The sequence below is a fragment of the Arvicola amphibius genome, chromosome 6 (assembly GCF_903992535.2).
Source record: "Arvicola amphibius chromosome 6, mArvAmp1.2, whole genome shotgun sequence".
NCBI lineage: Eukaryota > Metazoa > Chordata > Mammalia > Rodentia > Cricetidae > Arvicola > Arvicola amphibius.
Genome location: NC_052052.2, coordinates 86,984,194 through 87,000,971, shown reverse-complemented (window position 1 = coordinate 87,000,971; position 16,778 = coordinate 86,984,194). Strand labels below are relative to the sequence as shown.

At 37.2% G+C, this 16,778-nt stretch overlaps 1 protein-coding gene across 6 annotated transcripts in view; it reads right to left on the bottom strand.

The window, feature by feature from the left end:
• Positions 1–16,778, bottom strand: part of Arhgap12 (Rho GTPase activating protein 12) — a 96,782-nt gene that overhangs the window by 26,769 nt on the left and 53,235 nt on the right. For 3 of the 6 annotated variants that reach the window (XM_038332700.1, XM_038332698.1, XM_038332701.1), the window contains 5 exons: positions 15,181–15,441; positions 10,991–11,131; positions 9,576–9,656; positions 6,528–6,653; positions 1,982–2,056 (listed from right to left, as the gene is read on the bottom strand). In XM_038332700.1, the coding sequence (XP_038188628.1) occupies positions 1,982–2,056; positions 6,528–6,653; positions 9,576–9,656; positions 10,991–11,131; positions 15,181–15,441 (684 nt within the window). The remainder of the gene's footprint in view (positions 1–1,981; positions 2,057–6,527; positions 6,654–9,575; positions 9,657–10,990; positions 11,132–15,180; positions 15,442–16,778) is intronic. The other 3 variants (XM_038332702.1, XM_038332703.1, XM_038332704.1) reach the window with 3 other exon arrangements.

Sequence of the window (16,778 nt, the reverse complement as noted above, 5' to 3'; positions counted from 1 at the left end):
CCAAGTTTAAACAGCTAGGTAGGCACCAGAATCAGTTTCAATGACAGAAAACCTTCTAAATCTGTACCTTCATTTCCACTAAACTTTTACAACAAGATTTTAACTCACACAGAGGGAGGGGGAAACAGCTTTGTAGTTCCTAGATATGAATGGAAGAGACAGGTAGGGCAGGCAAAGGCCTTGAAAGTAGACACCGGAAAGAGAGGTCAAAGGGATAACAGTCTCATTGGGAGGCAAAAGAACAGAAAAGGCACACAGGGAAGGAGCACACCCGCAACACCGTGTTTGTGTGGAAACAGTGGTCCTGGCAGGATCAACACAGCTGTTCTGCCTTAACGGAAAGCATTGAAACAGAAGGCACACTGGTGAGACAGTTCCTACGGAAGCCATCAGAGGGCACCCTACACCCAGGACAGTTTAACAGATGTCAAATAGACAGTGAAAATATTGGTAAACCAGTGCTTTGAAATTGTATGTAGATTTACAAGCTCATGTTTCCACAATTACTTACAATTCCTTTTTGTTAAAGCATCGTCTATGAGGCGGTTTCTGTGAACTGTCTACTGCCCAAATTTAAAAACAGGTCTAAAGAGAAGCTGTTTTACAGCTCATCATTTATCTCTTAGCTTACTTAGTACTAATTTTTAAAAGAGAAAGTATATACAACATGATGGGAACCACAAAGATAAGAGAACAACAATTTAAAACATGCATGTATTTCCAGAACATATAAATGAGGAGAAGGGAAAACAAAGGTCAGGAAGGACCAGGAGGAAGTGAGGCACAGGTGGGAACCCAGGCCTGCACAGAGTCTGAACTCTGTAAGTACAAGTCTGACACAATTTCATCAAATAGTAACAATAAAAGTTTGTTGTTTTAAAGTGTCAAACTTGCATTTATTAATTCATCAAGTATTTGCTGAGCAGTAACTGTGTGACTGTGCAGTAAGAACGAGTACCCCTGGCTCTGCCAACAGCACTCCTAGGTGGGGAAGACAGGCAGTGGCAGCTGACCACAGAGGGTGCCAGTACTGCTCTTGGCTAACAAAATAAGTAAACAAACTCAGGCTACAAAGAGTATCACAAGGAAACCTCATCTAGCCTAGGGATGGGCCTACATTCTCTAAGGAAGTCAAGTCTGAACTTCACCCTAGTGGATATGCACAGGCTATCAGGCAGAGGTGCGGGGCAGTCTCGGTGAGGGAGGAGGGTTATGCAGTATGGGAGTGTTATGCAGTATGGGAGAAGAGGACACAGGAAGCACGAGCGAGGGACACAGCAGGGGCCCAAGAGTGTAGTCTTGCTATCCTGTCCTTAAAAATGTCGAATGTCACCAATAAGGGACAGCAGTGCAGGCCAAGAGCAGATGAGTGTGAAAGGAAAGCAGGAGAGTGTGAGGACTTAGCATCTCCAGTGTTCCCTGGCTGGCCACATTAACAAGGCCTTCCATATTACAGATCAGCAAGGGCAGTCATGCTGCTGGGAAGGAAGAGCATACGTCTTACCTTTAGACTGCTGGCCTGGGAAAGAAAGAAGTGTAATTGTAATATTCTCTGGAAAATTTCTGTTGTTGCTATTTGTTTTTTGAGACAGAATTTCTCTGTATAGCCCTAGCTCTCCTGGAATTCACTCTGTAGTCCAGGCTGGCCTTGAACTCCACCTGCCTCTGCCTTCCAAGTGCCAGGATTAAATGCATGTGCCACCATTGCCAGGCTTGGAAATTCTTATTTTTAAAAACCAAGTATAAATTTGTCACTTAGAATTATCACATATAAATTAATACCATATTTTGCATAAAAGGGACTTTAAAACAAATTAAAATTTGATTCTTAAAAATGTTTTAATTGTATTTTTTCTAAAAGGCCAATAAATTTTAATAAAGGCACAAAAATTACTTCAACATTATATTTTTAAAAAGTTAATTTACTGAAAGTGATTGAAAAGACTAGGCTATTTATTTTACATTTTTCTAATATACTAACTGGATCTTGATGCTTTGATGAGGTAGGAGAAGACTCATTTTCAGGTAAGCAGAGTTTTGTGGTAGTTGGAGACTCCTATAAGAAATAAGTAATGAAAAACGTTACTCTATTTTAAACATATGTTTCTCCCCGTGTTCACAGTGGGAGAGCTTAGCAAGGCAAACAAAGGAAACCTTTTGCTTGTTACTCTGTTTCAGCTCTAAAAGTAGGATGGCATTGAGTTGAAGACTACATATTTTATTAAAGGTTTACAAACTATGGCAACTATGTTTTTATAGCAACTATGTTGACTAAAATAGTCCATCACTGTTAATTAATCCTATTTAAAATTATATACTAGCCACCATATAACATGTTATTAGTATGATAGACGTGATTATTGAGGGCTGTGCTAGAAACATTCACAAGAATTACATGTAATTGGCAAAATAGAAGTTTTAGCCTAAAGTAATGAGAAAATAAATTTAATTGTTAACCATATTTCAAGGAATTAATAGTTACCATTCAATAATTAGATATAAAGATAAAAATAAAAACCACAGAAATCTAAATTTAAAGATAAGTGATGCCCTGGGGGATGCCTTCATGTTTAAGCTTACAAGAGTATCCTAAGAGCAAATGAGCAAGGGGTCCTAGAAACAGCCTGTCTGGTCAAAACTAAAAGATAGTATTTCTTTTTTTTATTTTTTTATATTTATTTATTCTGTATACAATATTCTGTCTGTGTGTATGCCTGCAGGCCAGAAGAGGGCACCAGACTCCATTACAGATGGTTGTGAGCCACCACGTGGTTGCTGGGAAATGAACTCAGGACCTTTGGAAGAGCAGGCAATGAATGCTCTTAACCACTGAGCCATCTCTCCAGCCCCCAAGATAGTATTTCTTATGAAGGATTAAAACTAAAAGGGTTTTTTTTTGGGGGGGGGGGGCGTAGCAACTCTTACTTCTATTTAAATTTTCTCCGTTCTCCTAGATGGCTTTGAATGATTTGAATAAGTGAGTACCAGGACTTTTTAACCAATTTCCAACCCAACTACACAATGCCTTTAAATAATATTCATCTCCACATCTATTCATTCTGATGTCTACACTCAGGAAACTAGAAGACTCTGACAACAAGCCTAGGAATGCAAGTAACAATGCAAACCTGATCTCAATACTCATTCACTTGAAAAACATCTTCAGTTTGCTACTGGTACAATTTATATTTACAGAAACTAGGCGGCAATCAAGACTTACAGGGTAAGCTTTGAAAGGACAATCTTACAACCAAACAATCAAAGCTAATACCATGGATACCACTGATAGATGAAATATTAAATTCCTATTCACAAACTCCAGAAAAACAAACTAGACCATCCAAATTTCAGTTCAACCTCATTTGAGTAATTTTTCTGACTTCAGTAATATGACTTCTCTGTGTATTTTAACAGTCTGAAAAAGTAAAGATTTAATGATCTGCAAACTATAAAGCAATTGAACAAAAGCAATATAGGTCCACCAGACATATAATCCCAAATAAGAGTAGTAATGAACATATAATTATAACTATAGTAAAGAAGCAAGTGTACATTTATGTACCTCTGTAAGTATATATGTATACACACATCTTTCACATTTATGAACAGTTTTAGTAAGAATCATACATAAGCAGAAACAAGGAAATCCACTTGGATGTAATACCCACATCCCACAACGACTTCCTTCAAGGTTATCCGGCTTCTGAACTAGAATCCATGTTGCTGTAATAACACTTGACACACAACACTGGGTTTTATTCAGTTTGTTATATATAACCATTATGTATAAGCTTGTTCCAGTGCAGTCACTTTTTCATAACCTCAAAGACTGCCCTATTTTAAGAAGGCATATTTAGGTGATAGAAAGAAATGGAAATATTTACTTGATGAAGCAATTAGCTGTGAATCTATTTCAAAGGGCAAACTGGAAGAGAGAGATTTCTACTAAAAATAAGTAAACGTCTGTTCTCAGGACAGTCACATTGCTGCTGCCTGGAGGCAATTAGATGAAAAAAAGGACGTGAAGTAATAATTGGTGAAGGTGACTTCAAGGATCAGATTAAAACTGAATCTCACAGAAATGGGTGTGCATGTGTGTACACTCACTCTTGATTATAACGGGATATATGAAAAAAGAAACTCTAAGTATACCTCACCAAAATATTTTTATTTTCACTTGAAGAGGTAGTGGAGGTAGTTCAACAATGGCTTTTGCCAAAGAGTTTTCTATACCTAGAAATATAATCCAATTCCATTAAACACCTCTAAGAAATCTTACTTGCCTAGGCTAATCTCAATACTAATAGATTTTCAAATATATCTTCAATAACATGATTCTAAAACGTCATTCATTCAGTGTGTCTTCTAGATCTACATTTAGTTATAAAATATTCTTGAAAACAAAACCTAGAAATTGGTCTAATTTCATTATTGTTCTGTAAGACCATATTATAAACATTGAAAGTGTGTATACCACTTTAAAAATCTATCTTGTTTTATTACAAAGATTAATTTATACTCAATTACACTAACAAAACATCTTATTTTGAACTAAATAAAATCAATTGTTTATAAAAGTATTTAAGACTAAAAGTAGCCAAACATGAGGGAACGTACCAACAAAGTTCATTTTCACCAAACACAGTGGTGTACACGCTGGAGATGAAGACAGAAGGGTCACTACGGTGGCTTGAATGAGAACTGCCCTCATGTCCTCATATATTTGAATGCTTGGTCCCCAGTAGGTGGAAGTGCTTGGGAAAGATGAGGAGGTGTGACCTCACTGGAGGAAGTGTGCTATGACCTGTAGGTCCCTCCTCCCTCCCTCCCTCTCCCTACTCCCCACCTTGTGCTTGTGGATCAGTTACAATTCTCAACTACTGCTCCAGCAACATGCCTGCCTGCTTACTGTCATGTTCCCCAGCTTGATGATCATGAAATATAGCTCTCTTAATTGTGAGTCCTTAAATTAAATACTTTCTTTTATAAGACTACCTCCATCAGGGTGTCTCTTTACAGCAATATAGAAGTTACTAAAATAACTTCCAAGTTACTACAATAAGTTTCTCTACAGAGAAAGATCCTGTTTCACAAGAAACAAAAGGAGCAAAAGTGGGGAAAAACCTGTTCATTGTGCTACAAGAGAAAACTGATGATGGCTTTAAAGAGAAAGAATGACAATGTTCTTTTAAAGGCAATGTGTTTAACTTTAGAACGTTATCACCCCATCATCTTCTAACAGGGTATGACCAATGTTCTACAAAGGCACAGTGAATGTCCACCTTGCCCTGAAAGGAAACCATACTGTTTAGAGTGTAAGTGAAGAAGTTTAAGAACCACTGTTTCTGAAATATGAATCAAAACTCATCCCCTATTAGAAACAAAAAACATCACTCCTCAGATTGATAAAAGCAATTCTGTGTGAGAAAATAAAGTAACGAGGCTGGAATCCCAGTCTTTCCTGGGACAGGGAAAATGAAATCTTTACTATATGAACCTTCCTGGAGATCAAAGACTGCAAAAGTGACTTTAAAATCGAGTAAGACTGTATGTATGTGTATGTATAGTGCAATGTATGATTATGTATATACTATGAGTATATATACTCATATACACATATATATATACATACAGTAGCTCAAACATGTCAAGTACATATATTAGACACCAGTAATTCCCAAAAAAGTTGGTCTACTGTACAAAATTTGAGAAAAGTGTAAGACCAAAACTAGTACATAATAAACTGATGCTAAATACAAATGCATGTCATTTAGTTAAGAAGAAAGTATTTTCACAGTGCATGAAGACAAAAACACTGACTTGCATGCAAAAGTTAAATGACTATTGAGTGTTCTTCCCTGAACAGGGTATCTATACTACCCTCCAAGGCTCAGGGAACGTCAGGGAGAGAGGACAGAAAGACAGAAGACAGAGGATGGGAAGAAGTGCTACAAACCTTCTGGATATGAAATGGTTGTTGCAACCATAAACTCAAAGCAACAGTGAATGCCTTCATAAAGCCTTACTTGACAAGACTAGGCTTCTCACCACTCCAACACACATAGTGAGGAACTCATGAGGTTTCACCCCTCACTGAGGGACTATGGGCAGCTAATGGCTGAAGATAGGGAGGTATTATTATCCTAAGATAGCCACTTATAAGTTGCCCTTGCCCAAGTAAGTATCACCCAAGCCATTTTGAAAACAGGCTATAAAAGCAAAGAAATGAAAATAGGGAGTTTTTTTGAGAAGAGGTTCAGTGGGAACAGTACAAGAAAGGCTAGTGAGGGGGTGATAAAGACAAAGTACATTGTATATGTATGTATAAAATAGTGGAAAAATAAAACATTAACTTGTACTCAAAAGAAGTCAATATTTTAGCCAACAACAGCAATATTTTGCAATATTTAACAACAGCAAAATATTGCATAAATAGTAGGACAAAATGCTAAACTATAAACTATTAACAATATAATTCTCCAAACACTTGCCAAAATTCTCAACACATTTTTTTTCCAATCTCTTACCTTGTCATTGGTGTCCAGCACTATGGTGCTGTGTCTCCACTTTGTTAACACTATTGGTTCTTGCATCCTCCTGTCCAAGCTCCTACTTTTAATTATTTCTCTTTGCTGCTGGGATGAAGCATTATACTAAAGAAAACAAAATACACTTCATAAGTTTAAAATACAAATGTGAACCTACAGTGGCTCCTAATGTCACATGATTGATCACTAGGCAATGTTCAAGAGAACACCCTAAAAATTGTCTGGTTTTCTTACTGAGCAACCTTGTGACTGAATCCTAGATTTTACAGTTGGATATATCCAGTCAGTGTTATCTTTTGTAAAATTTTTACTCCCCATAAACTGCTGCAAAAAAGACAGAGCAGACCTGTCACCTCATAGAGTTGCTTTAAGAGTAAATGAAGTAGAAACATCAGGTTCTTCCTAAACACTACCATAATTATTATAAGGCTTAAGTAAGGCTTTTTTTAGACACACAGCTTTTACATTTAATGGCTTGGGGTTTTTGTCTTTGCTTCACTTAAAGTTAGACATACTACTGGTTTTCTAAAGTAACACGAGTTCTGAACACTACTTCTGAACATACTAATTGTGTGGAAAGAAAAAGACATGCAATCGCTGCCAAAAGAACACTTCATGTGAAATTTATGTGGTATCAGTGCAGTATATACCATGGAGGAATCTGGAATGTAAAGCAGATCATACAGAAAGATGGAAAACTATAAAGCTTTGAGAGTTGTGCTACCTTATGTAGACAACTTAAATGATCTAAGCTGTAATAAAATAATAATAGCAATCAATGTCTAAACAGGTGCATTCTTTTCCTGAAACAAAAGGAAACATTGCATCACTCCCAGCAAACCTTAGCCTTTAATGACTTTGATTATAATTTCAACTATTATACTTGGACTATGTTTTCTCTGTACAATATGTTATTTTTTTAACTCTTCAAAGTGAATGCAAACAAACCATCTAACAAAGCTGTTATTCTTTCTTCACACTGAAATGGGCAAAGTAGTCAACACATATGGGTGCTTGTTTTCAATTCAGCATTTTCTGACAAACAGCAATCTTCTGATTATCATTTCTAGACTAAACAATGATGATGTTGAAAGACCACCAAAATCCTGTGCCAGATATCTCAAATGTCTGTAAAGAGACCCAACTGTTACATGGGGCTTCTCTGAAATAAAATCATCACTAGCAATCACTGTGTGGTTGTGTGTAAGCTGGTATATAAAATTTCATGGGACTTTGCCTAGCTTCTGAGCTTGTAATTACTACAATTTAGGAAAGCTTTTCTATGTAGCAACAAAAAAATAATGTAAAATTAATATGGGTAATAATCATAATTTTAAATATGCTTACATTTTACTAGGCGCAGAATAGTCACAGATGCAAACAAAGCACAACAAAATGTTAGAGATGATAAAGAACACATAATCAAAGGAAAACACAAGAGCAGCCCCACAACTTAAACACCCTTCATTTAAAAAGATGGCCAAACTTTAACGTTTTTAATTCCTATAAAAAATTTTAAAAACCTAAACTAAAATCTTATTGTGCTTTATTTTAAACAGACTATACTAAGAACCCAACAGGCTGGAGAGATGGCTCAGCAGTTAAGAGAACTGGCTACTCTTCCAGAAGATCCAGGTTCAATTTTTAGCACCCACATGGCTGCTCACAACTGTCTGTAACTATAGTTTCTGGGGATCTGATTCCCTCACAAAAACACACATGTAAACAACAATGTATGTATGTATGTATGTATGTACGTACGTACGTGTGTGTGTGTGTGTGTATATATATACACTGAGCACTGAGTTTTTACCACTTTAATATATTTGTTTCTAGTGATTTTTCTAAGAAAACATAGTAAGAGGAACACACACCTGATGCTTTCTGAATACAACTTCCAGACACCATGTCTTTCCTTCTCTCCTTAGCTATACTCTATGATGAACTCAGTGCTCAGGCTGGGTGGTGGTGGCGCACGCCTTTAATCCCAGCACTTGGGAGACAGAGGCAGGGGGATCTCTGAGTTCGCGGCCAGCCTGGTCTACAAGAGCTAGTTCCAGGACAGGCTCTAGAAACTACAGGGAAACCCTGTCTCGAAAAACCAAAAAAAAAAATAAAAAATAAAAAAAAAATAAAAAAAAATTAAAAAAAAAACCAAAAAAAACCCAAAGCTCAATGCTCATCATCCACATGCATCTCATATTTTGATAAAATCTTAGTATCAATATATTTAAGTTTTAATATTTTATATAATGTAATTATTTGCTTTTTAACTTTTCATGTTCCTATTTTAAAAATCTATCTCAAAGTACTAGAGAGATGGCTCAGAGGTTAAGGGTGCTTGTAGAGGGCCCAAGTTCAGTTCTCAGTACGCATATGGAGGAGCCTGCCATGGCCTGTAATTTCAGGGATCCAGCACCCTCTTCTGGCCTCCACAGGCTATGCTTACTCATACTGTGATGCCCATGTAGATAAGCAGGCATACACATACTTAAATCTTTTTTGAAAAATTCATCTTAAATGTTTTTACCTATGTTATACTGCATTACACACATGATAATACTGCATACTCTTGCACTTTGTGCTACCAAAGACATGTCTGACAATATTAGTAATAATTTACAATACTGCAGCGAACTTGTGTGTTCATCAATACCTGGCAGGGTCAAACGTGTATGTGTGTACGTGTGTGTGTGTGTGTGTGTGTGTGTGTGTGTGTGTGTGTGTGTGAGAGAGAGAGAGAGAGAGGGAGGGGGGGTCAGTTACTGATTTACTATATACACATTGACTAACGATGATCTTGAATAACATTACTATCCTCTTTTCTTAAAAAAAAAAAAAACAAGGCCAATTCCACATAAGAACCTCAGATAACTAAAGAAAGTTGAAAGCTACCCTAGTCTACAAAGGGAGCTTCAGACAAGCCGGCCCTACTGTGTAAGACTCTGTCTCTAGATAAATAAATGAAGCAAGTCTCATGCCTTTAGACATTCACTATGAACATAAGGTCAACATTAAATGTCTTACCTTTGGCAATTCCCACTCTGACCGAGATCCATCTGCACTGTAGTAATACTGCCTACCTTGATCATCAACATGCTTGAGCCACTATAAAAACACAACAGATTTTTATTTAATTTAAATAAAGACTACTTTAACTGGCTACTCTAAGAGTTATTAATTATTTTTAGAAATTTCATCCTACTTACAATGAACTACCAAGCAAACAAATAAACTCAAAAAGCTCATCACATCAACTAACTGCACCTAAGTTTAGTGAGTATACTACTCAATATCAGTGTCGATTTCTCTTTCCTCAAAGGTCAGGTGGTAATTCAAATATCACTTAACAATATAGTAAGAAACATGACATGAAGATGCATAGAGACACACATCTGCTAGTACAGGGTACAACCCATCCCGAAAAGAAGTTTGAAACATTAAAAAAACTATTTTCAACACAAAATTTTACAACTTAAAGACCTATTTTACACAAATTCTTATTATTTCCTTCAGCCAATGCATTATATTCAATGCATTTTAAGTAAAACAAGAAGAGAATTGCACACAAAATAATATAGGACAGGAAGGGGAAAAGACTACTGCTGACATGAATATATAATCTTTATTACTACAGAAGAAAAAAACACTACTTCTATGTATTCTGGAGCTAAATAACTGAAGCAAGAAAGAGGGCTATTTGCCTATCCCCTACCCTTAACTAGCAAACCAGTTAGCTACCATTTAAAATGACTTCACAGGTAATGAATAAAAATTTGATATATTTATAAACTAATTAATCACAAAAAACTAGATTCATGGTTTTTGTTTACACAAATTTGTCCTAATGGAAAAAGGAATATAAGATATGTGAGAGTGTGTAGTAAGAGCAGATTGAGAAAAATCATTGGAAAAACAAAACAAAACACCCTCAACCTCCCCAAAGAAAAGTACAAGGAAATATTTTTATTGAAGAAGTCCAACCAAATGACAGCAGGCCTACCCACAAAGATCCATCTGAATGGGTTATCAGTACCACAAAAATCACCATCGCCGTAGCCCATTTAAACTGGGAAGCAGGGATCACAGTGAAATTTTGTGGTAGACTATTTGCACAACACGTGTGAAGTCCCATGCTCCATCCCCAGCCACATCAAACAAACAAAACCATGAATCAGTAGTATTACTAAGTACTCCATTACCATGAGGAATACTTCCCACAAGATTTTTTTTGGAGAAAGAGCCTTGTCAATCAATCCAGCCTAACCTCAAACTCAACCTCCACCCTGCCTCTGCCTCCCAAGTGTTAGATTATAAACCTGTACCTCCATACCAGCTAATGAGTTTATTTTATTGCTATTGAAAAGCTCAGTACACAATTATCTCATGAGAGGATTATGCCCAGGTACACTAGATAAGAAAAAGAAGAAAAAGAAAAGTACCTTTTCCTTAGTATAGTCACTGGTATATAAGGTATGCCCACGTTCATCCAACTCTTCTGACCAACCCCTTGGAGGAGAACCACACTGACTATCTGACTGGTTGTAACAACTGCTGTGGTAGTTTTCTTCTGATGAAAAGGGCTACAAACAGTCAGAAACACAAGGATTTTTCTTCTTTCAATACAAATATGCAGTGCAGTGAGAATCTAAAAAGAATGAATTTACTTGACTAAAAATACTAGTATATCTTGAATATATATATACTAATATTCAAATATCTAATTTTCAAAATAAATTGTCTTTAGTACATTGTAAGTAGGGAGGTAAAATTAATAATGTTTATTTATTTGTTCATATTAATGCAATCCTGAAAAAAGCCTTGACAGGAAAGAACTAGTTACAAGTTAGACACAGAACAGCCTGAAAGGCTTTTGCGTGTGACAGGCTTGGTTCTCAGCTCTTGGTGCCACTGAAAAGATGATAGTCATGCAGATTAGATACAGCCATTCTAAAGCCAAGGCTGAATGAGCTATTAAAGGGTAGGACTGGCAGACTGGCGTGAGCAAACAGGGAACAAGCAGTAAGTATTTGAAGGGCGTAGCTTATCCCTGGCTCCTTGCTCTCTGTCTCCCATTCCTCGTCTCTCTCTTCCCTAGCAGCTGTCTTGCCTGTCTTCCTACTATGATATTCTCCCCAACAAACAGCCAGAAACAACGAACCCAACTGACCAGACTGAAACTATGAACCTAAGAAAACCCTCTCTTCTTTGATTTGGTTTTCTGTAGTGTGATATCAACAACAGAAAGGTTATTAACAAAGATATCTTCACCATTCACAACCTAGTGAGATTACAGAAAAGTAAATCTTCTGAGAAACTAGCAAGAGAAGACAGATTCCTCTTCCTAGGATAAATTGACAGCTGAGTTTTCAGCATCAACAATGGAAGCCAGAAAACATAATAATGAATTAGCAAAAACAAAACCAAACAAAAAGAACCAATTTTAAACTATAGAAGTCCTTTAAAATAGAAAATACCTCAATAATGTGTCAGTTAAGTATATGCCAATAAAAAGTTACAAACATATACTTCCAGACTGCCAAAGTCCTGGAAAGCACATTTGTTCTGCAAAGCACTGTCACCAGGTAAGAACCACTATTCTAAGAAAACCACTAGATAAGCTTCTAAGATAGCGGTTCTCAACCTATGGGTTGTGACCCCTTTGGGAGTCACATATCAGATATCCTGCATATCATATACTTACATATGATTCAAACCGTAGCAAATTACAGTTATGAAGCAGCAACGAAAATAGTCTTACAGTTGGGGGGTCACCACAACATGAAGAACTGTATTAAAGGGCCACAGCATTTGGAAGGTTGAGAACCACTGCTCTAAGGTAAAACAGAGGAGTGATCACTTACTTCCTTTCAAGTTCTACAAAAACAACTGTAGTGAATTATATCTACAAAGATACAAACCCCTAAAAACAAACACCTCAACTAGCCATGCAGAAGACAGCGGAGCCTAAACTGGAAGGCAAGCCGTGGGAGCAGAGAACAATAAACTTACTCAGAATCCAACAGGGGAAGGTGTGTTAAAGGTCAAGGTACTAAAGGTGCCAGAATCCCTTTCTTCACGCCTGTCCTTTAGGCATGCTCCCCAGCAGAACTATGGGAGTTAATCCCCTCAAGAGGGCAATCAATAAGACCTTCCTTCAGCTACAAAGCAAAACATAGTCAAGACATGGATATAGAGACTAAGGAAGCATCTGAGGACTGAATGCTGGCACCAACACCCTGAAAGCCCCAGGATGTAGGCAGAATAGCTGAAAGCTTCTGTGGAGACCAGTCAGTCCACACGGAAAGACCCAACAGGGTAGACAAGCATCTGACCCAGATATCTGATTCAAGTGAAGTTCAAAACACCTTGTAATTGTGAGAAAAAAAAAAATCACTTCCAATCTATAATTCTATACTTGAGCCTTTGGTTAATTAAATACAGAACCAGGACAAGACATTTTCAGACACACACAGTCTCATTTTTACCTCCATGTGCACCCTTTCTGGGAAGTGATAAAAGGTGTGCTTTGGGAACTCTGAAAATACCTACTGTCACACTACTGTGCTGAAAGTATAAGCTGAGACCCTAATAGACAAATCACTTTCATTTACATAATTAGAAGGCTAAGAAACTCATAAGTTTCCTGTGTATATCTAGATTTTTTCAATTATTCGCTAATTTAACCTTTCTTTAATAATTATGAAGATTTCACTATTAATATACAAAATAGTTTATTTTCAAATCTTTCTAGAGATGTAATCCATACACAAGTTTCCTAGCTTTCTCAATACAGATGAACAATTTTGTTATGGTTTTTCTATTTTTGTTCTCATTTGTGAACATTAAAAGTGCAAGTCACCATCAACAAGAACCATGAATAGACAACTGAAAAGTGGGACAAGAAAGGGAAGACTAGCTACAAAGCTATTAGAGTCTGCTAAATGCAGGACAGGTGACCCAGCTCCTTCCTGGGCAGTTAGCTGTATGAATAATTTGCATTGGTATGGATTTTAAGGTCAATTTTTTATATGTATATGTATTTCTAATATTGATTAAGGTATTGTGATTGTGTAGTTCATTTAAAAATGGAATGTATAATTAGGAAATATAGGTTTTTAATGGATAATCATCAATAATAGTCAAGTTTGTAGTCATGTTAGATTTTCTAGATGTGCATAGATATATTTCAGATAGGCATTCTTCATATCTTTCAAAGACTACAGAATATGGCATTTTAATGTTTTAATAACTTAGGGCTTTTCATGACAATGAGACATGTCTGCTCCTGGCAGCACCAATCTACTTCAAGAAAAAGATGGGCATCGAAGAGGCTCCTTATGGAGTTTAATAGCCCTTTGGGCAAGAAACTGCTCTTGCCTGGACTGTTGCATAAACTGGACACAAAGAACCCACAGAGAGAGGACTGCTGAACTTGCCTAAAGGTGAGATGGTCTTTCGGGGTTCTTGATTCAAGAAAGAGTCTGCGAGACATTCTGCAGGACACAGAAGATGGTGACTGAACTGTCTTTGAAATTTCCTGCTTCATAGAAAAGTCTGCCTCTCCTCTCCGAGACAGACACAGGTTAAGATCTCTCCTGGTAAGCGACCACCTCATGGTGCTACACAGATTACTAAATATGGGTTAAAGGAAAATGTGAGAATTAACCAATAAGAGGCTAAAACTAATGGGCCAGACAGTGTTTAAATAAATACAGTTTCTGTGTAATTATTTCGGATGTAAAGCTAGCATGGTGGTGGGACGCAGCCCGCTGCTCCTACTACACCTGTGAGACTTGGTCGCTGTGGGTAGCCCAGCACAAAATGGCAGGACTTGACTTCATCCCACCAACTCAACCTACCTTTAACCTACACATCTAAACTACAAAAAAAAAAAAAAAAAAAAAAAAAAAACAAGCACTTTGCTACAATGTAGCTAGTCAAGTCTAAGAGCCTGCAGTGAGGGGCGAGGAAAGCAGGAGAAAAGTCAACTACCCCTAGGAAAAGAGCTGTGAGGGAATTATCCTTACACTTGACTAACTCAACCACAGCAAGGGCACTATCATCACTTCCCTTAAGCAGAATTAAAAGGTCACTTTGTATCCCTCTGACAGAAAAATAAACAGGAGTTTGATGGCCACAGAAGACTAACCAAAAAAAAAGTAACTATTCTGATAAGTAACTTGGTTTTTACTTCTCTAGTCATGTGCGTTCTTTCTTTTCTTATTGATTTATACAATAAGCATCCTTTTGGGAATAAGGGAGTTATTGAGATGGGCCAGTCTCAAAACTGCTATGCAGCCAGGACAGCTGCGACACTGATTTTTTTAGGCTTCATCCCCCAAGTGTTAGGAGCCCCAGTGCCCACATCTACATGCGGCCTCCTAATGCAGTAAAGAGAAGATCAAGATCCGACAGAGGATGGCTCTAATCCAGCCCAGGAGCAGCGCGTGCTCTTTAAATCCAGCATCTGCACAACAGTTAGAGGTTAGAAAGAAGCTTGGGGAAACATTTGATACCTAGAGATAAAAATGCTCCACCATACTGACACCAAGAAACCAAGCCCTTTCCTTCATTTCTGAATAATGAAAGAAAAACTGGGAGCCTTTGGTTGACTCTGATTTACTCATACCTCTTGTTCCCCTGGGCTCTGGAAATCTCGGCTTGTGCCAGCATCCCGAGCCCATCGGGGTGGTTTCCAGGTTCGCTCCTGGGTTGCACGGTTATAGTAGTAGCAACGGCCTGAACTGTCTTTGTGAGTTTCCCACTCTCCACTAACTTGAATTGCTGGACTCCCAGGAAGTGGAGGGAGAGCAGACTGTGATATTTTCAGTTCTTGCAGGTTAGCATAAACTGGAGAATCTGGCCTTCCTTGATTAGGGGGTGTGGTTGCCTGTAAAATAAAATTTAAATTTCATTTTTAAAACAGCATAACATTTACAAATTGAAATGACATTAAAAGAGACTTATAATTAAATTATACTAATGTATTTCAAAATTTGGATAAAATATCTAAGATACCCCCTTCGCCCAGAATGATCACAGTCTAATTGTCAGTACTACAGAGTAAATGAGCAAGTATTTCAAAACAACGCATGAAAACAACCAATAAATTTTAAATGAAAAATGAAAGCAGATAAAAGCATGGGCATAAATGCTATAATTTAATATTCACAACCATATTGAAAATGTAAGTACCTTCAAACAGAATCCAAAGAGTGTTTGACAGATTCCCTCCCTTTGAAAGCAACAGAGTCTGTTAACTGGCAGCTGTAGGTTCTATTCAAGATCTACTGAATAGAAGTGAGTGAGACCACTTCACCTATCCAAAAGTAAAATATTTAACCCATATATGAAAGGATGGGCACAAGTCACTAAGGTTTCCTTTGGCTCTAAAATTCTAAGGTCTTAGGCAATTAAAAAAATCAATCTCTGTTTGTGTACATGTCTATGTGAATGCATGCCAGGATGCTAGGAGGGTGCTGTCGGACTCCCTGAGCCAGTTATGAGTGTTATGTGCTGCTCAGTGTAGGTGGCAGGGAGCAAACGAGTCCTCTGGAAGACCAGCAAATGTTTTTAACCTCTCAGCCACCTCTCCAGCTCCAAGATAATTTTTAAACTATATTTTCATAGTCTTAGTCAGGTATGTGATAATCTAATCACTCTCAACTTAATAAATAATCAGAAAATGTAACTGGAAAAAGAAATGCCCATTCACAGTAGGAAAACAAAGAGTTAACTACTTAGAAATAAATCTTAAAACCAAATGAGAATACTTAGAAAATGCTCCTCCAAGAGCTGACTCAGTGGTATACAGAGTATGCTTAGAATCACAAAGCCGCAAACTTATTCCTCAGTACCACAGTAACGTAAACAGACACAAACCCAGTTCCTAATTTCAAAGCTCAATTACATGTAATTCTCTACAAATTAATACACAATCTCAGGGTTTAGTATGGTTAGTACATTAGTACTCGGTAGATAACAAAATTTACTGAATGAACAATGTCCAAATAAACACAAAACTACGGAACTGGAACTGGTTAGGAGTGACAGAGCGACCATTACTAATTTGAGGAAAAAGATGGTTAGTTGTGCCCCTATTTGAGAATGAACATTCCCAAATGAATTGAGGATCATGTGCAACACAAATAAAAATTCTGCCATCTAGGATCTCAGAATATAGTAAAGAAGAGTGAAATTAACTAATCATTTTAATGAATAATAGAC